This window comes from Quercus robur, chromosome 1 (genome assembly GCF_932294415.1).
Source record: "Quercus robur chromosome 1, dhQueRobu3.1, whole genome shotgun sequence".
Lineage (NCBI taxonomy): Eukaryota > Viridiplantae > Streptophyta > Magnoliopsida > Fagales > Fagaceae > Quercus > Quercus robur.
This window is the reverse complement of record NC_065534.1, coordinates 3,592,123-3,618,594: the sequence shown is the minus strand read 5'-3', so window position 1 is coordinate 3,618,594 and position 26,472 is coordinate 3,592,123. Positions and strand designations below refer to the sequence as shown.

Here is a 26,472-nt window from a genome sequence, read left to right as displayed (position 1 = left end):
CGACTTTAACCTTAAACCGACTTATGTGCCGACCGGGGGAACTTCCAAAATTTTTACTAATATTGGCGGTATATTGCATTGAAATGTATTATTTGCCCCTCTACACAAAAGCCAAAAAACTTTTCTATTTATTGGGAACAACCTACTGCTACATGGTTCAGAATTCAGCAGCCTTAACTAGAACTCTGAGACTACTATAACTCTAATATAGAACTATGGATCCCACCTAGTAATCATTAAAAAAAAAAAAAAAAAAACCCTACTGTTAATGATATATGCCTATACGGAATAGGAATTACAACAGCCTAATACTAATACTAATAGAACTCTGAAAAAAAAAAAAAGTGTACATATAGTACAGTATAAAGCATGCCTCCCATATTTTTAAAAAAAAAAAAAAAAAAGTTTTTGAATTTTTTTAAAATTAGATAAAGAGGGAAAATAATTAACTTAAAAAAAAAGTTTTAAATTTGATAATTCATTTGGTCAAATATTTCTATGCTTTACTTTTTTTCCATATCTCTTTAAGTTATGGGGAATTAAAAATGAGAGGTTAAAAGTAATTAGAACCCTTCCAAATCTCTCCCCCTCCTCCCTTAAAAAAAATTCAAATAAGGTAATTTATCTTACTCTCCATCGCTTTACTCTACTCCCCTCTATTCAAACAAGCTATTAGAGTTTCTGTTAAGTTTTTAAAAGCATTCAAGTTGAGTTTTTTAAAGAATTCAAGTCATTGAGTCACGTTTATATAGTCACAGGTATATTGCATACTCTTAATATTCATGTTTAAATTTTTTTAGATTAGTTTTTGACTTTTAATCTTGTCCCCCTGATCTAAATTTCTGGCTCCGCCACTGCTTATGTGTGATATATATTAGGTTTCTTAATTGTTTATTATTTTTATTATTATTTTTGGGGTTTGTTTTGTTGTGCAATCTTATCTATTCTTCATCCTTTGGCATGTTGTCCTGTGCTGCAATTAGATTAGGGCAATAGAAACTTATCTATTCTTCATCCTCATTATGCACATTTTAAGTGTTCTTCTCTTATGTGTTGTGTTGTATCTTTTATTATTTTTTTTAGTTTTCTTCATTCCTTTTATTTATTTGTAAGATTTTTTCCAAGCCTATATAGTTTTCACAACCAATCTTAGTTTTAAGAAGGAGTAGAATTTCATTCCACCAACAAAAAAAACCCAAACCAAATCAAATAAGCAATTTGAGACAATTTTTAACCCAACTCAACATTGACTCAAATTAGTAATTAGTAATTACAACTAGTAATCTTCCTTCTTTTTGTAGGACCCAAAAGCAAAAGTCATGAGTTTAGTCAAATTCCATATATAACACTACGTCTACGACCAATAAAAAAAAGTAATTGACAACATGATTACAAAGAGATCACATTATCTTCTTTTGTTTTTTATTGTAATGCCAACAAATATTTTATGAGTAATGTTAATTAGAGACATATAAAGTCTTATAACTTTTGTCACAACTCGTTATGTCGTGAGTTGTGAGAGATAAAGATGTGGACTCACTATGTGGTCTCTGTTATTCACAACTCGTCACATAATGAGTTATGGTAAAAATTGTTAAACGTTTTGTGTTCATGGTATTTTCCATATTTTATTCAATAGAAAAACCAGGGATCTGCAATGTGGGAGAGTCAAGTTTGGAATAACACCCAACCAAGTCTCAAGAATATGTTTATATTACAAGCATTAATGTGCAAGAGACATAACATCATGGATACAGCTTTTAGGAACAAAGTGTAATTCATAATGCCTGAATATGTAATGGATGACGAAGTGTGAGCAAAAATGGCATGCTGCAAAAAAGAGTGTTGACATTATCAAAATATTGAAACCCACAATAATTGTATGGGTTAGAAGAAAGTTCACGTGTTGCGTTCGTTCCACATCTGAGGAGCCAGGGTTCACTTTCGGAAAAGTTATAGAAGTTCCTTTCATGCATTTTCATCTCCAAGGAAAAGTCCAAAAATATCTCTTTTTTTTTTTTTTTTTTTTGAGAAGGAAGTCCAAAAACATCTTCGTATAATTAATAATTAACAATGATAAACTAATGTTATTCCAAAAATAAAAAAAAACTAATAAATGATGTGACAGAAAAACAACTAGCAAAAACAAAATCTATTTCCTCGGGCCTGTCGGCATCCATATAAAAAACTAATTAATAAATGATGTGACAGAAAAACAACTAACAAAAACAAAATCTATTTCCTCGGGCCTGTCGGCATCAATATAAAAAACTAACATATAGTACCATGTATATGTACATATATAATTAAAAATAATTAATCAATCACAATTATACATGTGTATGGGTTTAAATTATATATGATGTAAGAGTTATAATTTACATATTTTTAAGTCATGAATTTTAAAATATATAATGATTTCTCATTATATATATATAAATTTAAAATTTAATTAGATTTGGACTCTTCAGTTATTTTTGCATCAAATAATTCACCTGCCACAGAAATAAAAATAAAAAATTAAATTATTTGGCATAAAATTGAATTCCAATTTAAATTCAATTTAGAATCTAATGAGATTTGGACTCTTCGATTTTTGCACCTAATAATTCACTTGGTACAAAAACTAAAAAAAAAAAAATAGACGAGACACATGACTTAAAATTGGACTATAATTAAAATCTAATTTAAAATCTAATTAGATTTTTTCTCAACTTTAGTTTTAAATAAATAAATAAATATATATATATATATATATATATATGTTCCCACTCTTTGCATATTACTCATTTAATTAATTCTACTTCAAAATCTCATTGAACTCAATATTAATTAGAATCAAGACCCAAAAAGTTTGATGTATAAACAAGACGTGTACAAAAGTACCCTTATGGTACAATACAAAGGTATGGATTGGTCTCTTGCAGCTCGGCCATGTGATTTGAAAGTGTTTGTAGTATGGATTTTAGAAATGAAGCTGCACGTTCAAATTTCCTTAAGCCTTAATTTCACTGTGAGTCTCCCCGTGTATGGATTTATACTCTTTGGGAAAAATTGGGCTAAAATAATAGGTCTAAACAAGGCAAACCTGATATTGGCTGTCTCATAGGCATATTCAATCTCATCTCTTGGCTCAAGCATAACTATTATGTTGTTATTAATATATAGCGAGGATCAAGGAGATCCTAATTTGCTAATGCAGAACATGAGCAATAGCTGGCAGTGATTTTTTGAGCTGGCTATAACAGACAACGTACAATTGGACTCATTGTCTTTATTGGAAGACAAACACAAATTGATATCTTCACCATGCACAAGTTCCTAGTAGATGGGTTTAAGAATTCGTTCACATTAGGCACTTTTCAATATTTTTATAGTACTAGTAAATATTACACGGCCTTCGCTTGCATGGCTATATATATATATATATATTTTTTTTTTTGGTAAATAAAAATGGGGGATTTATGGTTATATTACACCCCAGGCAGGAGCGTCAGGCGAACCAAATTTATGGTTATTGTCTGTGCGGGATTTTAACCCCACTAAGGATGCCCATCAGTGGACTCCTGCGGGCAGCGGGACTCGAACCTAAGTGTGTTGCACGAAGTGCCCGAGCCTTACCCAGTTATATATATATATATATGTGTGTGTGTAGTCTGCTTTCTCTCACTTAGTTACTTTGTAACACTTTTCTAAGCTTATAGTAGTACATGGGTTCACATGCACAGTGCGCTTTTTTCATACAAGGGCTAAGATGGAGACCTGAGGGCAAGTACAAACCCATTTGCCATTCTAAAGTAACAGCCAATAGTCATTATCGTCCAAGCATGGTGATTGGTGAAGGGCAAAAGACTTCTGTATGTACTAGCAGTTAAAAAGTTTTTGAGTACGGTGGAATTGTTACCTTTAGTTGAAAAATGCATGCATTTGGGAATAAATCATTGCTGATGCATCATACGTATTAGTTTGATATTAAGTTTTTTTTTTAATTTGATATAAACCTAAGTGGTTACTCATGTGCACTCATTCAAGCCACCAATTAAAAAAATTTCACCTTTTTCGCTTGAATTTTGATAAAGAATCATGAATGAAACTCCTCCATCAGAGCCCCTAATTAAGCGTTATCACCAGCTGCAAACGCCAACCAAATCCAAGCAGTGCCCGAACTTATACAAAGGAACCAACATCGTCATCATATATGTTGATAATTTGAGGCAATTATCAACACATAGTAATACATGAGCTCGTAGAAAGATGAACATAGAAAGAAAAACCTTGCCTGATGCAAGTTTTGATGCCTAGAGGATTTGAGAACTACCAGGCTTCTTTGCCTCCTTGTTTTTAAGAATAAGCTGTTTACCTTAATTCATGATGAAGTGCCAAGAGGATTTTTAATCTGGGTTGTGAATATTGTTTTTTATATATAATTCCATGGAAATCACACAGGCTCTATGGAGGAAGAATTGATAATTTTAAACAAAAGTTTTACTTAAACCTTATCAAATGGCTATGCCAATTTCTATCTAGCTATGTTACTTTAAATTCTAAACCAAACTCAAGTATGTCATTGCCTTACTGGGTTGCAGTGATTTGGGTCTTCCACCAATAAGAGAAAGGAAAAAAAGCTGATAAGTTCATTCATTTAGCTTTGTTTCTCCTTAATTAGTCCTCACCAGTACGACAACTCATGAATATTACTCAAAATTACAACACATGCTCTGGAGTACTACAGTACATAAATAAGAGTCCCATTACATGCAATACACATCAAAATAACATAATCAACAAATATGCTCAGTACACAAACACATACTAGAACTTTAGAAATCTATGAACTTGCACACAGACATTCATAATTTGCCTCACAGTAAAACCTTTTATGTATATTCATCAAAAGTAAGCTGACTTAGCCGACCTGGCCTCCACTAAGCCAACAATAACTGATGCTCGTTTGGATGTGTTGGAAACTTATCCACTGATTCACTTTTCTTAAATCAGCTTTAGAGTTTAATTGGATTTGAATTCTTACACTTTAAACTCTGCTGGATTTTCCTCCTCAGTGGGGTCACTTCCTGACCTAACATTATAGTGATGGTGCTGACATCAAAGAAAATTAGCTCACTGCAGCGATCTGCAGTTGATAGAATGGTTTTAGTCGTATTAAAGGTGACTAACCTCCTAGAATTAAAGGAAGAAGGAGTATTTGAGTTAAATTCTGTCTGCTTTGTTTATTCATCTTAACGCTTAAATACAATTAATCAAGATAACTCCTAGTCTTATGGTTCTATCACAAGATAGACCTCATCCTAATAACAACTTAATCAAATTTAAATAACAATTATCCTATCCTGATAACAATTATCCTAACACAATAATAGCTACTCCGTAAGGCAACATCACAAGTCCAATAACTTAGCCACTGTCTGACTCAGCGGCTGCTTCCAATTCCACGTGTCCATCTTCTAGCTCCTTATGCCCGTGGGTCATAACATTCCCACCCTCTGGAAGACGAATCTTGTCCTCAAGATTCAAGTGAGGGAACTGTTGCTGTAACTCCGGAAATGGCTCCCACGTAGCATCTTCGCAAGTTGTACCCGTCCAGTGCACCAAGGCTTCCTGAAGCACTTTCTTTCCTGCCTTGCTCCAGCGAAAATCCAGTATAGCAGCGGGTTCAAACAGCAGCTTGCCGTTGTCTTGCACTTGGGGAAGTTCTTGCGTTGCACGGTCGGAGCGGCCCAACTGTTTTTTTAATTGCGAGACGTGGAAGACCGGGTGAATCCGTGAATCGGCGGGAAGTGCAATCCGATAGGCTACCGTCCCTAAGCGTTCCACCGCCTAGTATGGCCCGTAAAAACGGGGAGATAGCTTCTGGTTTCCTCTGGTTCGAACCGACAGTTGTCGAAAAGGCTGCAACCGGAGATAGACGAAGTCACCAGGCGCAAACTCCAGCTCGCGGCGGTGACGATCGACATTAATTTTCATCCTCTGTTGAGCTGTGACCAAACTTTCCTTCAGGAGTCGAAGAATCTCATCTCGGCTACGCAAGGATTGCTCAACGTCTGCCACTAACGTCTCTCCACGCACATACGAGTGAATGGTTGCCGGAGACCGCCCATAAACAGCTTCGAAGGGGGTCATGCGAGTGGCCGTATGGTAGCTTGTGTTGTACCAATATTCTGCCCAAGGCGGCCATTTGAGCCACTGTTTTTGCTTGGAGCTTGCAAAGCAACGTAGGTAAGTTTCTAAGCAACGATTGAGGACTTCTGTCTGACCATCCGTTTGAGGGTGGTAAGCAGAGCTCATGCGCAACTCAGAGCCTTGCAGGCGAAAGAATTCCGACCAAAACCGGCTAGTGAAAACAGGGTCCCGATCAGAAACGATGGAACGTGGCATGCCGTGAAGCCGCACCACTTCTTTGACAAAGGTCTCCGCCACCCCTTTTGTTGAATAAGGATGCTTAAGAGCTATGAAATGGCCATACTTGGATAGGCGATCCACCACCACCAAGATGACAGAGAAGCCATTCGACGTCGGCAGCCCGTCAATGAAATCCATTGACACATCTTCCCAAACTCGGTCCGAAATGGGCAGCGGTTGTAATAGCCCAGCCGGTGTCATCATATCGTGCTTGTTACGTTGACAAACATCGCATCGCTGAATGTAATGTTGAACATCTCGCTTCATGCCGACCCAATGGAAGTTAGCAGCCAATCTTTTTAAGGTGCGAAAAATTCCGGAATGTCCCCCAACGGGTGTATCGTGGAACTCACGAATGATGGCTTCCTTGTACAGAGAGTTTGAAGAAAAAACCAGCCTGCCTTTGTACCACAATTGTCCACCCCGTGCTTCATAGCCGCGCATGCTCTTGGCGCCGGTTTGCAAGTCATTCCTCATAGTGATCAAGAGCGGATCGTTGTGGGCTTCTTGGCGAACCATGGCTAACCAAGTGGGCTGTGGGCAAGATATAGCCGTTAACTCCCCATGTAACCGTGACAGGGCGTCGGCTGCCACGTTCTCACGACCCGGTCGGTACTCGATCTCGTAGTCGTAGCCCATCAACTTCACAAGCCATTTTTGTTGGTCCAAGGTTGAGATGCGCTGTTCTAGCAGGTATTTCAGACTTTTATGATCCGTTCTAATGCGGAACCGCCATCCCAACAAATAGTTGCGCCATTGGTGGACCGATAATACGATGGCCATCAATTCCTTCTTGTAGGTGGAACGCACCAAGGCTCGGCCCAAGAGCGCCTTGCTGTAGTAGGCTATGGGCCGTCCATCTTGCATTAGGACTGCACCTAGCCCAGTCCCGGATGCATCAGACTCAACCACAAACTGTTTGTCGAAGTCCGGCAATGCAAGAATAGGTGCTTGGATCATTGCTCGCTTGAGCGTGAGGAACGCTTTCTCGGCTGTTTCGGACCAGCGGAACCCATCTTTCCTTAATAACTGGGTGAGTGGTGCTGCGATGGTGCCATAATTTTTGATGAATTTCCGGTAGTAACCGGTTAACCCCAAGAATCCGCGAAGAGCGGTGGTAGTTGTTGGAGTCGGCCAGGTTTCCATGCTCCGGATTTTTGCCGAATCAGCAGCCACACCTGTAACACTAATGACATGGCCGAGGTACTCCACCTCCTTTCGAGCAATTAAACACTTAGAATGGTTTACATATAACTGATTGTCCAGCAAGGTGTGCAGCACCGTGTCTAAATGAAGTAAATGCTCATCCCAAGTTTTGCTATAAACCAATATGTCATCAAAAAAAACAAGAACGTACCTTCGCAAGAGTGCTCGGAAAATATCGTTCATTAAGGATTGGAATGTCGCCGGAGCATTGGTGAGTCCAAACGGCATGACCAAGAATTCGTAGTGGCCATCATGGGTGCGAAAAGCGGTCTTATGGATGTCGTCGGTTTGCACTCGGATTTGATGATATCCGGACTTAAGATCCAGCTTAGTGAAGAATGTCGCACCATGGAGTTCGTCAAGCAACTCATCGATGGCTGGGATTGGGTATCGGTCCTTGACAGTGACGCGATTGAGTGCTCGATAGTCCACGCAAAAGCGCCAAGAACCGTCTTTTTTTTTAACCAAGAGTACCGGTGATGAAAAAGGACTGAAACTCGGACGTATAATCCCAGTGGCGAGCATCTCCTTGACAGCCCGCTCGATTTCGTTCTTTTGGATGTGAAGGTACCGGTAGGGGCGAACACTCACAGGCCCGCTCCCTGGTTCTAAGGGAATACGGTGATCATGGGTACGGAGAGGTGGCAACGTTTTTGGTGTATCAAACACCTGCTGGTACTGCTTCAACAGTGCATCGAGTTTGCTGCATTGGTCTGACTTTGCCTCTGATGTGAGCACGTTGGTGGTTTCTCCCGACATGGTCATAATGCAGAATCTCATACCATTCAATGCGAGCCGGGCAATGGAGTGGGCGGATTCTGGAATTACCTTTCCCGTCTCGTCCCCATGTATCACAAACGTATGGCCGTCGACCGAAAATTCCATGGAAAGCTTACTCCAATCATGCAGCACACGACCAAGGTTCTGTAGCCATTGTATACCCAAAACCACATCCGAGCCTTGTAAATCAATAGGATACATGTTGGTCCTGAATTTGTAGCCTTGTATTTCCATGGGCATTGCCAAATAGAATTCATTGCATCGTAGCCTTTCACCGTTGGCTACCATCACTTGGAAGGCCGGCGTCGAAGTTGTCGGACAGCCCAAGCGCATTGCAAACTTCAGGCTAACGAAGTTATGCGTGCTGCCGCTGTCGATAAGAATGTGCAACTGCCTTCCACGGACTAATCCAGTAACTCGCATTGTTCGGGGCGTGGACACACCAGACAATGCATGGAGCGATATTTCCGGTACCGCTAGTGGTGGCTCGCCTTCAGGATCAAGCTCAACCGCCCCTGAATTTTCTTCCGTCTCTTCCATTAATTCTAAGACGAATAATTGCTGCTTCTTGCATCGGTGTCCTGGTCCAAACCTCTCGTCGTAGTTGTAGCATAAACCTTTTTCTCGTCGCGCTTGCATCTCTGTCCAGGACAATTTGCGGAATGTTGGATTGGTGGAAGGTCTGTTGCTGGGATTAATGGTTGTGGAGGTCTTGATGGGTGTGGGGGTCGGTAGGAGTGAAGGTTTGTATGGTGGGTTTTGTAGCAGTGAAGGTTTGGATGTCGTAAACAATGGTCGTCGTATTTTGGAGAGTTTTTCTTCTAGCAATCGAGCCAAGCTTGCTGTGTGAAGCAGAGTGGTAGGCCGAAAGAGTTTTACCTCGGCGCGTATCTCTTCTTTCAGTCCGCCAACATAGCTTCCGACCAACGCACGTTGTGGCCATTGGCGTACTCATGCTGCTAAACGCTCAAACTGCGTTTGGTATTCTCGCACGGTGCCCGTTTGCTGTAGTTTCGCGAGGGCCTCGTCGAAATCTTCGTAGTCCGAAGGGCCAAAACGAATGCACAAGGCCTGAGTGAACTCTTCCCATGTCACGTTTGGTTGGGATTGTTCATACCATTGATACCATTCTAAGGCATCGTCCTGCAAGTGAAAAGAAGCCAGCAACACCTTTTCATTGTCGTCGGTTCGTTGGTAATGAAAAAATTGCTCTGCTTTGTAGATCCAACCCGTTGGGTTGTCCCCATCGAAACGAGGAAAGTCCAGACGTGCAAATCTGGTCTGCAGTCCGCCTTGGTGAATTCCTCGGCTTCCTTCTCTAGTTTCACAGTTCCGGTTGATGGAACCATGGTCTCGGTTATCGTCGCTATGGTTCTCATCTACCCGAATTCCCCTGCTCTCCATAGCTCGACTCATCTTGGCCACGGCATCAGTGAGAGCCTCCATGGCTCCCTTCATGCCGGCAAATTCTTCCCTGTGAGAATCGGTTTGCTGTTTGAGGGAATGGGTGCTAATCTCCAAGGCAGCCAGGCGGTCATCATTGGTGGTTGAACGTGTGTTTGGCGGAATGGTGGTCATGGCTCTGATACCAATTGCAGTGATCTGCAGTTGATAGAATGGTTTTAGTCGTATTAAAGGTGACTAACCTCCTAGAATTAAAGGAAGAAGGAGTATTTGGGTTAAATTCTGCCTGCTTTGTTTATTCATCTTAACGCTTAAATACAATTAATCAAGATAACTCCTAGTCTTATGGTTCTATCACAAGATAGACCTCATCCTAATAACAACTTAATCAAATTTAAATAACAATTATCCTATCCTGATAACAATTATCCTAACACAATAATAGCTACTCCGTAAGGCAACATCACAAGTCCAATAACTTAGCCACTGTCTGACTCAGCGGCTACTTCCAATTCCACGTGTCCATCTTCTAGCTCCTTATGCCCGTGGGTCATAACACTCACCATAGTTCTCTGCTCAGTCACATCATTATCTCTTGGAAGTTTCCCTTGAAATATCCTCTCCCTTGCCTTGCTTGCCTAAAATATCAAGAAAGCTCAAAAAGATATAACCTCCTTAAAATGAACAATATGAGTAAAATTCATGAAAATCTTAAAGCATTTAACTCTCCAAATCTTTGTAATTGTGATTGATTATCACTATGGGGTTCACAGTGACTGACATTGTCCATATAACCATTTATTTAGGGAGGTTCTTTAGTCAATTGCCAAGAGGATAGAGGAAAATCCAAATATATAGAAGAAAATGAGCAAATAATCAAATATGAGAATTTAATAAGCATTCAGGGTCAACGGATATTGAAAAATTCCAATATTTTGGATCTTTTCCTCCTTCCAGTGTTTTGGCAATAAAGCAAAGCAAAAAGGAATTCTGAGCCAGACTAAGAACAAAAGTATCAAGAGATAAAAGTGGAGGATAGACCTGTTTTTCCCAATCTGTACAACTTGTTATAATAGAGAGCAGAACTGTCTGAACAAAAGAACCAGTTTGTATTCCAATCCAAAGGCCCCTTCCTCTTAACTTTGCCAAGAAACTCAGAATTACAGCAACTGGAATTCCACAAAGATAGAATGCCCCCAGGTTCACATAAGCCCCTATATGCGGCCACCCTGATCCTCTAGCAATACCTGAGCTAACAAACGCTAGATAGAATTGTGCAAAAACTTATATTCTTTATAGACATTAGTCACTGGCAAAAAAGAGAGATTTTTTAACCTGCTAGGACCCCTTGTAAGCTGTCTAATATAACGGACAAAGAAACCAGAGGAGCCATGGTTGTGACATAGTCCACAACTTCCTTCTCATTGCTAAAAGTGTATCCAAATACTTGCCGGCTTGCAAGAAGGATCGTGCTTACTATACTAGTCTCGATGATTGCAAGAAACAACACAACAAAGACAACTACACGAGCAGCTTGTGGATTCCCTGCTCCTAATTCATTTGAAACTCGGGTACTAAACCAAAAAGGAGAAAAAATTCTTAGAAATATGCAATTTTATTGGGAATTGTCTCAAATTTCTAATTGCATTTGGTTACTTATTTGGTTTTTCTTGGTATGGAAAAAAAGTTGTCTTAGTTACATGTAAGATTTTTAGTGTCGGCCCATTCCATGATATGTTCTTATAATAAATTTCAATTTTATTGGTGTAATTCATTAATTGTATAAGTAGGCTGTATGCCAAACATTTTTATGTTTCTATGTGTGCGCTTATTGATTTATTTGCCTTTATTGTTATTTGCTCAAAAAAAATTCTGGAATGTTATTCCACAAGTGGTGTCAGAGGTTTTTACTATAACACAACATTAACCATAATAAACACTAGTAATCTGAGTATATAAATGTCTTTCCATGTATGTATAAATATGTTCAGTTATTGAGCAAACCTTGCCGCACAACCAAATCCCATTGGTATTGGATAGAGTGCTGAGATTGTATTGAGGCTGTCAAGAAAAGTTGACAAAAAATTCTAACAATCAGTTTCTTTAGAGGAATGGATCATGTTCGTGCATATAGATTAGGCAAAAAAAAAAATATTCTAATTAATTTGTAGAAGAGCCATAGTATTATTCTTATGAACTACTACAAGAAACTTACCATACAGAAAGAACTGAAGTTTCGAGTTTTGGATTTGGTAAAAGCCCAGACAATAGTATAAGAAGCTCAAAAGACCACCACTCGAGACTGCAATCATCAAAAAGGAACAAAAACATTAAATAAAAACATACAGTTTTCTTTACAACTAGAGGAAATGAAAAAAAAATACCAAATCATTATAGCAGAAGGGATGGCAAAGCGAAAAAACTCCCCAATTCCTTGGAACAGATCCATAGAAAGTGGAACACGGGTTTTTGTGCAGGCAGGAGAGTACTTCATGTATAATCCGAGCAAAATCACATTCAACCAATATGAAATACAAATAGCTAAAGCTGCTCCAAGGTTTTCCAGTCCAGACTTGAAAACTAACGCCCAACATAAAGGTATATGAAAACATAGAATAGCACAAGTGCTTATAAGCATTGGCTTGACTAGACTTTGTGTTTGAAAGTATCTAACGAGTGGTTGAAGTGTTGCATATGCAAAGAGTGCAGGAACAAGCCAAATTGTGAATTTTCCAGCTTCGCGTGAAATTAGAGGGTCTTGGCCTATGAAGATTAGTAACTTTCCCATGTAGATCCATATCAAAGACAAAGGAAGACAGACCAAGATTAGAGAAAATATAGCAGTGTAAGTTTGAATTCCAATTTTTTGATACTGCTAAGCTCCATACGCTTGTCCACATAGAGTTTCGAGTGCACTTGCCATTCCTAACTGTTTACCGCATACAAAATAGAAAATTCACTTAGCTATTTGAATTTTGAAATAGATAAGTCAAAGTCCTGTTCATCTCAGTAACTATGTCAACAAACTTAATGTTATTTCTTTTTAGAACATTCAATTGACAATCATCCAATATATATTTTTTTGTAAATGCATGACTTCACCCATTCATCATCTCAAAAAAAAAAAAAAAAATGACTTCACCCATTCATGTCACTGCCATTTTTTTGGTGTGTCAGTGCCGTTTGATAGTGAGATTGTAATTATTAAATTTCATCCATATGCTGACCAAATGCTTATAACATCTAATTAGATGTTATTTCAGATCAAAGGATAGGTTCTAAAATCTTTAGCTGGCCCAAATTCAAATTATTGATCTTTTAAACTATCCAAATTAAATATTTTGATTTAAGCATCCAAAGAGCCTAAAACCTAATTTCCAAAACCAGATGAGTGAATCAAGAATCTGACGTAGGTTGTTATAAGAAGCTAAACTCAAACACAAAATTAATATATGTGTATATATATATAACCTTTTATAATTACACTAAAACTCTAATTGATTTTTTATATAATTGAAGTTTAAATCTCAGATCTCTTATTCTTCTGTGAGAAGAAGACTTTATTAGCCGAGTTAATGAAAAAAATAATAATAATAATCCTATACGCAGGAAAACAAAATATATAATAATTAAGTTGGAAACAACAAAACAAAGACTTACAAGAAGACTGAAGCCAGTGACTCCAGAGAGAGAGATGGCAATAGCAGTGCTAGAGAGAGCAAGTTCACCCAGATGACCCACCATCATCATTGAAATGATCAGCAACATGTACTGTGATAGAGCCACTGCCACCATAGGACCTGCCAAAGAGCCCAACCTCTTGAGCTCCTCAGTGAAAGTAGCCCATGTTAGAGATGATGGATTTGTTTCTGATTTTCTTTTATCATCTTCTTGGATCCGTTTTGCTAATAAACTCTCTTCCATGTCTTTTTCTATCTCTGTGGCTCGTGAAACTCTCTGGTCTCAGCCGCCTCACTAGCTAGAGCTTGGAATGAGAGAGAGAGAGAGAGAGAGAAAAGTGTTTGCAACTTTTAGATTTTAGTGGAGTATATCATTTCATGGGCTATGTATGTCTATGGAATTAGTATTTTATTGTTATACCTTATCGATGGAGGGTAAGAGAAGACATCGAAACTGTATTTATTTTTGTGAAGACTGCCATGGCAAGTCAAAAAGAAGTCATGCGTTTTTCCCACCTTTTTTGGCGGGTTTCAATCAATGTTTCATATCACTTTTTTTTTTTGGGCATAGTGCACTGCTCAGTGCTCACCGAGCCACTAGCACTAATCGAAAGAACGTCAAGCCATCCCCATTTATATCCAACTAGATGCTTAAAGATATTATAAATCTTATAACTTTATATAACAATTTTTAAATATAATTAAAATTTTATATATGGTATTATTTTTGTAATAAAATTGAATGTTAATACTAATTCAATTTTCTATCATTGTGTGTATGCATGTCACATTGGCATATGTACATTTTAGCTATTAGATTCACATTTTTGCACTTGTGCGTATACATTTGTTCATTAATAAGATTGTTAATCAAAATAAACTTGATGACCTACATTTAGAAATTCATACTTCAACCATATGTTCTCCACTTGTTAGGGCTAGCTTTATTTCTCCTCTCCTTAATATGGCTTGAAGATAGATATAAGTATGAAAGTTTGTAGCCACTTGATCTTGACCATCTTAAGTAGCTAGATCATAGGATTGTTTATAGAGGGAAGACGTGGATTACATGGTTCGACCTACGTTCACATAAGAAAGCCCTTAACAATTATATCTTTACTATATTGAGTACAGTTTTATAATGAAATCTGTTGAGATCTAAAAAATCACAGTAAAAATAAGCCCAAGAAAGAATAAGCTAAGCCCAAGAAAGAGTGAGTTAAGCCCAAAAAAAAAAGAAAACGCTGACCAAGTCCAAAGGGATTATACGAAAGGCCCTGAGGATCCCGAAGCCCAGAAAAGGAAAAGCAACCAAAGAAAAAAGAGAGAGAACATCACAGCAAAGTATAAAACGCAAGGATCCTCAGGCACCATCAATCAGCGCAAAGAAAAAGAAGACCAGGACAGATCGATAGAAAGAAGACAGAAAATGAAAACAAGAAAAACAAAAGAACGCAAGCGACCCTTCATGGCACAGACAGAAAAGGCGTCGGGGAACCAAGACAAGGAAGAAGAATGATAACAAAACAATTTCAAAAGAGCAGAACAGGATTCCGCCCAAATAGGAAAGAAACAGAAAGGTAAAAGACGCCAGAAGTGAGGATGCCGAGAAGGGCATACCTCAGCACATCCCAAAGAGGATGGCCAACCAGAAGCTTTCGAAGGAATCAGAACCAAGAAAAGGAAAGAATGAGAGAAAACGAAAAAGGGGACTTACCGAGATGATGAGGACAGAACATACTCTGTTTGCAAAAGACCAAAACAGGGGAACCAACGGTTCCCCAAGACGCCCAGAAAAACTCCACTATAAAAGGAGAGGATGGGTTGTGAAGAAAGTAGCGAGAAAAAAAGAAAGGAACAAGAGAAAGAAGAGATTCACTAGAAAAAATCATCAGAAAGTCCAGGCAGAAAGAATACTAAAGGAAAAACAAATACTGCTTCCCGATATCCTGTAAAAGCAACTATGGCACATACTCGGATCCAACGAGAATCAAACTTCGCAAGTTTTGAAGGCTGAAATAGCCATTCAAGGCTGCAATTTTTGAGCTCGATTGGACCTTGTATCACGTCCTAGTAAGCTTGCTGTAATCAAACAGATAATGCTTTAATGAAATATAGTTTCATAATTCCCAGGATCCCCACAGTACTTTTTTTATCGTCTTGCTAATCCTGCTTTTCTTTTCTTTTTGAGCTTACGTTGTTAATTTCTGGCACTCCTCGATATCCTTGTTTGTCGTTTTTTGTATGTTGTCAGGAGTATTCTCTGCATTCACTTGATTCTTAAACAGCCATTTAGCTGCGGTGAGTCAAGGCCCAGTCCACCAAATCCTTTCTTTTTTCATTCAGGCTCGGGATCCTTGGGCCTGAGTATCCCGAAAAAAGACACTCTCACATTTTGGCGACTCCGCTGGGGACTGGGCAAAGAAGAAGGAAGAAACAATCCCTTCACAGAGAATGCCTCCAAGACAAAGAAACAGCAAAGGAACCAATGTGCCACCTACGACCTCCGAGCCTGTAGGAGAAAACGAGGAAGTCTCCAGGCAAGGAGGTGGGATACCCTTGGCGGAACAGGAGGTTGTGTCGGAACAAAGACACGCAAGACAGGAACCAGACCTAATGGCCAGGATGACAGCGATGTTAAAGGATTTGGAGCAAGAAGTTCGTCTTCTCAAAGAAGGCAGGACACAGGAAGTCAGAGACAACATTCCCCCTACTGGCCACCAAGATGGGACCCAGCCAGAAGGAGGGTCAGCAGTAGGAGGAAGAGCCAACCCTCAGTATTTGACACTGGCAGACGTCAATGCCCTCCTGGAGCAAGAAAGGGAAAAACTCTCAGGGATCCCCAAGCAATTCTCTCGGGATCCCCCGTTCCCTCCAGAACTCCTTGGCAAATCATATCCTAAGGGATACGAACCCCCAAAGTTCCATCCTTTCGATGGGAGGAATGGAAGTGCCGTGGAACATGTGAGCAGGTTTGTCCACACTATGGGCCCCTATGCAGGAGATAAAGAATTATGTCTAAGGGAATTTGCCAAATCTTTGGTAGATAGGGCATACACCTGGTACACCACGCTGAGACCCGGGTCCATCAAGACCTGGGATGAGATGATGGAAAAATTCTGCGCCAAATATTACCCTGGTGAAGACAAAATCACTTTCCAGAACCTGCAGATGGTGAGGCAGAGACCTGGAGAAGATCCTGTTCAGTTTATTAAAAGATTCGAAGATGTGTCTCTAGACTGCTATGGAGACCATGAAGAAAAGGAGCTCGTGGAAACCTGTATAGCCAACATGCTTTTTGATTACAGGCTCAACCTTGAAAATTTATGTATCACACAGTTTGCTGACCTGCTACAGAGAACCAGAAGGACAGCGCAAACTATGAGAACAAAAAGGCTGCCCGCATCCCAAGCTATGACAGCATCAGCAGGAGAGAAAAGGAAGAGACCAGATGGGAAGGTGTTTGAGGAACCGCCGGTGATCCCATGCATAGCTGAGGAGCTAAGCCATGTCCTAGACAAATGGATTGGAGATGGGGTTGTCAGGCCATTCACTGTGTCCAGGCCACCAACCGAGGAAGAAAGGAAGAATCCTTTATTTTGCAGAATCCATAATTATGTGAAGCACTCCACTAAGGACTGCTGGACCCTTCGCAAGCTCTTCCACAAAAAGTTGAGGGAAGGAACCTTGGAACTCACTCAGAAGGAACCGGAAGTGCAGAGGAACCCCTTACCTAACCACAAAGGAAAAGGGGTGGTAGCAGTAGTAATACATGGGAACCCAGCAGAGGCAGGAGAATCTGAAGGATCCTTCCACCCGAGTACAATTAAGACCCTCTAGAAGAATCCTAAGTTCAGGTCGCTATTCAATCAACTAGGATTCGGACCAGAAGCAAGAAGAGTAGCCACAGAGTCTCTCATGAGTATAGCAGCAAATTCAGGGATGGAATGTTTTACAGCTGAGTCACATGCTAGTCGAGCTTTCCTGGAGACAACCAATGCAATAACTTTCACTGATGAGGACATGGAGATTGAGCACCCAGACCACCGTAGACCCCTTTATCTAATGGCCACCATAAACGGCGTTCAAGTCAGAAGAGCACTGGTGGATACAGGGGCATCACTCAACCTCATAGCCTTGAGTACCTTGGAAGCTGTTGGCTTAGCTGACAGAAGGATCCTGGGGACCCCCATGGAGATAACAGGATTTGGAGGATCGGTGGAAGCAACAGAAGGATACGTGCAGCTAGCCTTAAGGGTAGGGCCAATAGTAGCTTTGACAAGGTTTCATGTGATTAATGCAGAAGTTTCTTATCACGTGCTGCTGGGACGCCCGTGGCTTCATAAACATCGCCTTATTCCATCCACGTTCCATCAATGCATTAAAGGGAGACTGAATGGGAGGCCCATAAGGATCCCTGCCAATCATAATCCTTTCAGCCAGGGAGAAGTGAACTTTGCAGAAACGATGTTTTATGATGAGTTGGAGCCAGATGATGAGAACCCCACCCCGGGGACCCCGGGGGCACCTATCCTAGAAGAAGAAGAAGGAGGAAGGGGCACCCGTGACCTGAGAAACCTTTTAGAAAGAAAAAGACAAAAGAGGGAGCCCAGCTCTTCAGGATCCCGAGAATGTGTGGTGGTGCGGGAACCTGGGGGAAGGCTAATTTATCGTTTGTGAAGGTGCGCGGGACCCGAATGCATTGCGCAGGAAGGTCCCGGACCACCAAGCTGCATGATGGCCCAAGAAGAAATCCCAGAAGAACCAGTTAAGGAGGCCCAGATTCAGCCCGAGGAAGAACTGAAGGAAGTAGACCTGGGAACAGAACCAGGATCCCGGAAACCTGTTTTCATTAGCAGTCAATTGGTGGCTCAAGAAAGAGAACAACTGGTAGCCTTACTTCAAAAATACAGAGATGTGTTTGCATGGACTTATGATGAGATGCCTGGTCTAGACCCGGAGTTGGTAGTCCATTCTCTTAATGTGGAACCAGGGGTGAGGCCAGTAGTCCAACCAGCCAGGGTCTTCCACACTGAGGTAGAAGCTCAAATAGTCCAAGAAGTCAAGAAATTACTAACAGCTGGTTTTATCAAACCCATCTAACACCCAAAATGGCTTTCCAACATTGTACCTGTGAAGAAGAAGAATGGTCAAATCCGCTGCTGTGTAGACTTTCGCAACTTGAACAAGGCATGTCCTAAAGATGAGTTCCCCTTGCCCAATATCGATCTCCTTGTAGATTCAGCTGCAGGAAACTCAATGTTCTCGTTTATGGATGGGTACAGTGGGTACAATCAAATTCGCATGGCAGCCAAAGATGCAGAAAAGACGGCATTCAGAACTCCGATTGGGAACTTTTACTACACTGTAATGCCCTTTGGCCTCAAAAATGCGGGGGCTACGTATCAACGGACCATGACAGCCATTTTCCATGACATGATGCATGAGGAGATGGAAGATTATGTAGACGATATTGTGGTCAAGTCGAAAACCAGAACAGGACATTTCCAAGTACTTGAGCAGGTCTTTGAAAGATGCAGGAAATACAAGTTACGTATGAACCCCATGAAGTGCGCCTTTGGAGTGTCTGCTGGAAAGTTCCTTGGGTTCCTGGTACATCACAAAGGCATAAGCGTGGATCCAGCCAAGGCCACAGCTATTGCCACGATGAGAAGACCAACTACTGTTAGAGAACTCAAAAGCTTCCTGGGAAGAGTCTCCTATATCAGGAGGTTTGTGCCTGGTTTAGCCTCAGCTACGGCAGGCTTATCAAAATTACTGAAAAAGGGAAATGAATTCACCTGGGGAACAGAGCAGCAGGAAGCTTTTCAAAGAATTCAGAGCATTATGAACCATCTGCCCACCCTCCAGGCACCAGTACGTGGGCGACCTCTGTTGCTATACTTAGCATCAAACTCTCAGGCAATAGGAGCTTTGCTGGCACAAGAAGATGACCAAGGAAATGAGCAGCCCATATATTATGTAAGCAGAACACTCAAGGATACCGAGACCAGGTACCCCAGAATAGAGAAAGCCTGCCTAGTAATCGTTTATGCCTCCCAAAGGTTGAAGAGGTACTTCTCAGCTCACCAAATCCTCTTGGTAACCAAGTCCCACCCCATAAAAGCACTCCTGCACCAGCCCCTCCTCACGGGAAGGATGGCACAATGGCTAGTATTGCTCTCACAATATGATATAGGCACAAGAACTCCCAAGGCTGTAAAGAGCCAGGCCATAGCAGATTTGCTAGCTCAATTCCCAGGGAAGGAAGAAGGCCCGCTGAGCGAAGAAATCCCTGGTGAGGTAGCAGTGATGGAGATCCCAGGGAAGAAATGGACTATGAGATTTGACGAGTCAGCTACAGCAACCTCAAATGGGGTAGGAATTGTGCTAAGCTGTGAAAATGGAGATGTCATCCCCCTGTCTTTCAAGCTTGGTTTCTCATGCTCTAATAATGCTGCTGAGTATGAGGCATACTTGACTGGGTTGGCTATAGCACTCAGCATAGGAGTGAAACATATGAGAGTGCTGGGAGATTCTAATCTGGTAGTCTCCTAAGTGAAAGGTGACTTTGCACTACGGGAGCAAAGTTTAGCAGCCTACAGGACTTGGGCACAGAGGCTGGAGATGGAATTTCAAACCTTCAGCATAGAATACACTCAAAGAAGTGAAAACAGGTTTGCAGATGCTCTCGCCACCCTGGGATCCCAAATACCATTTGATGGGAGAGATACACTGATAAAAATAGGAAGGCAGGAACATTCTATTGTGAGGATCCTCCAAGGGATGTACCCAGGGGGATCCAAACAGTGGGATTGGAGGGACGAAGTCAAAGAAAGGATGAAAGAGGTAAACCCTAGAGGGAACATCAAAGAGCTAATGGATTACACTCAGATAGAAGGAGAATTGTACAGAAGACTGCCAGGAGGAATACTGTCCAGATGTATCGCTGAGAAGGAAGGAAAGTTGAAATTAGAAGAATTACACGCCCAAACATATGAAGTTGCAGAAAAAGTCAGCCTATACAGGAGGATGCAACGCATGGGGTATTACTGGCCAGATATGGACAAGGAAGCAGCAGGCATACAGGGGAAATGTAAGGAATGTCGTTTGGCAATCGATAAAGAAGAAAGCTACGCTGTGTTTGTTACGGAAGATTGGCGGGTTCCTTTCATAGGATACCTGGCTCAGGGTATCCTGCCAACCAACAAGGAACTGGCCCATAAGCTCAAGAAACTAGCGTGCAGGTATTTCTTGCAGAACGACATTTTGTTCAAAAAATGATACCACGGGGATCCCCTCAGATGCCTGGGACCGAAGGAAGCTAGAGAAGTAGTCAGAGAGGTGCACTCTGGAGATTGCGGAAGTCACCCAGGGAAGAGAAGGCTGCACAAGCAGTTACTGTTGTTGGGGTATTACTGGCCAACGATGAAAAGAGACTCTGAGGAGCTGGTCAAAACATGTCATGCTTGCCAAGTCCTAGGGGATGCGATTCACACTCACCCAAATGTCCTACAGGATATGACGACACCATGGCCTTTTCATACTTGGGGGCTCGATCTCATAGGGCCCATAAACCCTCCATCCAATGGTTATATATGGATCCTGGCAGCCACGGAGTACTTTACAAAATGGGTAGAGGCCATCCCTTTGAAAAAAGCTACTGGAGCAGCTGTAGCAAATTTCATTCGAGACCACATCATTACAAGGTTCGGGATCCCCAGAAGACTTATCAGTGACAATGGAACCCCATTTATAAACAAAGATGTGAAGGGATTAACTGAAGCATACCACATCAAGCAGGGAAGATCTACCCCATACTACCCACAAGGAAACGGCCAAGCTGAAGCTACTAACAGGGTAATATTAAAAATCCTTAAGAAAATGAAGCATGAGTATGGAGGAAAATGGAGTGACCATCTGGCAGATGTGCTTTGGGCATGTAGGAGCTCTGTAAAGACAGCCACAGGATTCTCCCCATTCTCCCTGGTTTATGGAACAGAGGCCATCAGCCCTGTGGAGTTGATCATTCCTACACCAAGGGTAGTTCTTGAGGAAAATCAGGGAGAAAGTGAAGACGCAAGCAATGAAAAGAGATTAGTAGATCTGGAAGGAGTAGAAGAAGAAAGGGAACTGGCCAAGAAAAGGAGCCAAAGATACCAGCAAAGAATGACCAGAGCATATGCACAAGCAGTACGCCCAAGAGTGTTCACCAAAGGGCAATTAGTGCTAAGGATGGCGGAGCACGTGAGGAGGAACCTGCCAGGGCCTTCCAAGTTCACCCCAAAATGGGAAGGACCCTACATCATCAATGCAGCTCATGAAAGTGGATACTATTACCTTGCCAAAGAAGATGGAACAGTCCTGACAGAACCCATAAACGGGAAATGGCTGAAGCAATATTATGCATAAGGACAAGGGGATCCCCAGTACCTCAGGGTCCTTTCACCAGCTTCACTATCTGCTAAGTTCCTTTTTTTTTGTCTTTTTTTTTCAGTCTTTATCAAGAATTCTGGTCTAAGATAATTTTGTTCAGGAACATGTGATAGATTGACACTTTGTGGTCAATGCTACACCAAAAGACTTTTTATTTGTTCCTAAAAAAAAAATGATCATGTTTTAATGGAATTCCTGTTTCTGCAACATTTAAGTTTTTCTTTACTGCAAAGACTAAATATGGATAAATTCAAGGAAGGATACCTGAGTCAAAAAAGGGGAGAATGTGTAATACCCTTTTACATATGGCCCAGGATCCACCTCACAAATAATTTCAGATATCCCACAAACAGTCCCAAGTGCATAGGTCTAGGATCACAGAATAAAAGAAAATATCTAGGATACCTAGCCTAGCACTTGGCAAAGGGGGAACCTGTCAAAGTTCATGAACTGGGACCATATCTCAAAAAAAAAAAAACATACATAGAAAAGGATACTAGTGTACCCAGTTCAGTACTTGCACAATAAATCACCAGGTACCTGGACCAGAACTTACAGTGAAGCCTGTGGGAACCATGGTCCAGGACTCAGAAAAGAAAAGAGTCACAAGAAAGTAAAGACAATATATATCCAAGGAAAAAGGCAGATTCACATACTAAGAAATAAGAAGCAGTTTTGAAGCACAAAAGAGAAAGCAAAGAGCAGAGCAATGTTCAAAAAAAAAACTTATACAACCCCAAATTGTTCATATAAATGAAAAAAAAAAAGCTAAGGAATGAGGCCGGCCAACAGAGAAGCATCTGGAGAAATGGCAGGAACAGCCAAAGAAGAAAGGATCCTCTGCCGCTTGACTTTCAAATCTTGTAAAATTTTGTGAGCATGAGCCAAAGCTTCCTCAGCAACAACTATCTCAGTGTCTATACTCTTGAATGATTGCCTTTGAAACAGCATATGAGCCAGCAGATGCAAGTGATCCAGCAGGAAAGACAAATTAAACTTGGCCTCTAGAAGATCCTGCACCACCCCTCTCCATTCCAGAAGCTTTTCTTCAGACAACGAATCAACATAGGAATTCCTTAGAGAAATCAACACAGCACACAGCAACTCCATCAAAATATTGCCTAGAAAAATGCCTCCCCTGAAGCCACTGGTAAAATCCCCGTGACTCTTGAGCAGGCTCTCTAGCAGCGGCAAGCCCTCCACAGGAACAGAGAAGCGCAGGAAGCTGCCATAAGAAGACCCAAAGACATGAAAGTGGCTGGCAGGAAGACTGTTGAATTCCAAAAGATCGAAGCGAGCCAGGAAAGAAGAAAGCTTTGAATCAAGATCTGAGGCAGCCACCTTCGAGGCATCCCCCATCACCGCGTCACCACTTGCAGAAACCTGAGGACTTGCAGCCTTTTGCTCTGGATGAAGGTCAGCAACTTCAACAGGTCTCACAATTCCTTCAGGGATAACAGGCTCAGAACCTGCAAAGCCTGTATCAATATTCAAAAAAAAAGAAGAAAAAGAAAAGGAAGAACAGATTTAGAAGAAACAAACTGGTTCCAGTTTCTTGAGGCAGAACCTCTTCTTCCTGATCTCCTGACGTCCCCGAAGATTCTGGGAAGGAACATAAGGCAAGTTGAAGAAAAGGTGAAGGACCGATGGCAAATTGGCTAAAGGAAGGGATAGATGCAGGGGGCTTCGCCATATATAAAAAAAAAAAAAAAGAGAAAGGGGGGAAAGAAAAAGGAAAACACGATGGAGCAGCTTACACTCACCTTCTGAGCTCTCTGATTCTAAAGAAGAGGCAACACTGGGAGCGGGTTTCTCACTGGTTTGACCTAAAAGGAAAAAGAAGGAACTCAAGAGAAACTGGAAAAGAAAGTAAAGCATAACGCCACTTCAAAAGAAACAAGGTTTACTTGTTTGTTTGGATAAAGGAGTGTCTCCCAAAGCATCCTTATCTGACAAGGATTGAGGAAACACAGTCCTGATAGGACTAGGAGTGCGTGCAAGATGGGGACTTTGAGATGATGGGATCCTAGAAGCTTTGGGATCCTGAGAATCCTGGGAACCTTGCATCGGCTGCCCAGTTTCCTCAGCAGGGTCATTAGTAGGGGGCTCCTCCCCCATAACAGGAAAAATGACAGAAAGAGCTGTGATAGTTTCCTCCCCCAGAGCCTTGCCAGTTACAGGAGGGGATACCTCCACCTAAAGAAAGGAGAAGCAGAGAAGGCAATACTAAGTAAAAAAAAAAGAAAACAGCAGGAATACTAGCAACACAGAAAGAACAGAAGAAGGGGGAACACACGTACCACGTCGTCTCCAGAAGATTGGCTCTTACCCTTCTTATAATCAGACTTGCGCTTGGACTGCAAAGGAAATCACCACTCGTCAGCAAAGATAGAAAATGAATGCGAAAAAAAAAAGAGAGAAGAAGGAAAGAAGTCTTGCCCTTCTCTCTCTCTCTACAGATTCTCTGGAAGTCTTTTGCTTACTACGAGTACGCCCAGAGGGTCCTAAAGGAGGCTGGGATACCAAACCAGAGGATCCTAAAGAACCATGGACTGAAGCAGTCACAGGAACCTGGGGAAAAGAAGACTCTACCTTGGTCTTCTTCCGGGTCCTTGAAACTAAAGGTTCCCTGACATCCTTGCCTTCGTGAGATGCCAAGTGTGCTTGAGATTTCCCCGTTTTCCTTCTTTTTGCTTCAGAGCCTATCTCCACACCCCCTGCACTTTCGCCAACATCAGCAGCTTTCATTTTCTTCAACTTAACATCCTTACCTTTAGCAGTAGCAACACTAATTGTCTCTGTTGCACCCTTTTTGATGGGCACCCCAGAGGAGGTACCAATGATAAGACTGTCACCCAGCCAGGCCTCAGGAAAATCCTGTCCATAAGTCACCCAACCTCCCCTAGAGGAATGCCACTCTGCAAACCCAGTCTTGCTGCTTGCAGCAGCAGAAACAATCCAGCAGTAGGAAGGGATAAACGTCTATTAGCTGTCGGAGCAGAAACAATGCCAGAATTCGGGACTTCCCGAATTGTACCAGTGCCAACATAGTCAACAAAAGATTTTTGTACTCTTCTCCAATAACCGGTATAGCCATTGGAAGCAAAGACTCCTCTCTGGGAGTTAGGCACTACGAACTGGGGGCTCCTCCGCGACCAATAAGAAAAGGCCTGCAGCCTCAAGAAAGGATCCAAGGAAGGAAGGGATGGCACCACATCCTTAAAGACTGGCGGAATGTCCTGATCAAAACCAAACTGTCGAAGCACCCGGTGTGCTGAGTAATGAGTATATTTTGGGCCACTTGAGGAAGGCACAGGAAGCCAGGAGGGGCTAATGCAGGCAAGATAAGCCAGACTGCCCTCATCACCACGGCGCAAGTCAAAGGTATTACCTGTTGAAGATAAAAAAGAAGATAACACAGAATCACACGCAAAGCCAGGACCAAACTCACGAGGGGATCTCCAATATAAGCTCCCTGCTTGGTCAAACAACTCCACAAGATTGAGGCCACCACCCTTCAAGCTAATCCAACGAAAAATAATGGGAAAGGCATCAGTAGAATTGCCACAAAGACCCTTCACTATGTCGGGGGATCCTTGGAACTTGTCCTTCACAAACTTCAAATTTCTACACTTAGCCAAGGTAGCTGCAGAACGGTCTCACATGAAAATTTGAAGAATGGCACAATGAAGAGATGAAGTAATCACATAGCAAGAGTCACCCTCAGCCTCATCTCCATGAAGCTGGTCCAGTTGAGAATAAACATGACCCAAAAACAGAGGGGCCAAAGGATACTGGGTACCCCGAGCCAACTTAATTGCCAACGGAAAAAATGAAGACTTAACTCCGTACCCAGGGAACTCACTGAACAAAAATTTACTAAGCCAAAAGGCCAGGAAACCGGCCCACCTCACTTCCTTATCCTTTTCACGAGAGAGGGTCATCACCCATCTCCCCATCCTAGCCGGCTTACCACCAGGAGAGGCGGAGCGACCACCAAAATGACCAAATAATTTCTCTTCTACCACGAGATCCTCACCAGAAAGATCAATATCAAAGGGATTTTCTTCACCAAACACCGAGAGGAGGAAGTTATTAACCACATCCTCCAAGGTGATTGTCAATTCACCAGTAGAAAAGAAAAAAGTATGAAGGGAAGGACACCAACGACGTACCAGATGCCTGAGCCCTTTGGCGTCTCTGAAACCCTCAAGGTTTCTGGAAATAGCCACTGCCTTTAGGATGCCGGCGCGCTCCAAACGACCCACAAACTCAGCATCAGACAGTTCTTTGTCTACCCATATAGGCCAACCCTGAATCTTTCCCGGAACAAAATCGAAGAAAATAGGAACCGCCTCTCGGATTCCTTGTCTGATCTGGAGATCAAAAATCTCTCTAGGGTCAGGAACCTGGGCAGAACCAGCGAAACCCGCTTGGCCAGAAAATAGCCAAACGTGAGGGGATGGAGGAGCCTCACCATGAGATATATGAGGGAAAAATAAACTGAGAGAATACCAAGGATCCCGTAAAGGGAAGGCCGGACGTTTAG

The 26,472-nt window shown here is 41.7% G+C and overlaps 1 protein-coding gene across 9 annotated transcripts in view; it reads right to left on the bottom strand.

The window, feature by feature from the left end:
• Window positions 1-26,472, bottom strand: part of LOC126716548 (protein DETOXIFICATION 12-like) — a 138,021-nt gene that overhangs the window by 74,086 nt on the left and 37,463 nt on the right. For 2 of the 9 annotated variants that reach the window (XM_050417370.1, XM_050417378.1), the window contains exon 1: window positions 13,468-13,850. The exons of 4 other annotated variants lie outside the window; for them this stretch is intronic. In XM_050417370.1, the coding sequence (XP_050273327.1) occupies window positions 13,468-13,731 (264 nt within the window). In that variant the 5' untranslated portion in view covers window positions 13,732-13,850. Of the gene's footprint in view, window positions 1-13,467; window positions 13,851-26,472 lie in introns of those variants that run through there. 3 more of the 9 variants (XM_050417386.1, XM_050417364.1, XM_050417360.1) reach the window with 3 other exon arrangements.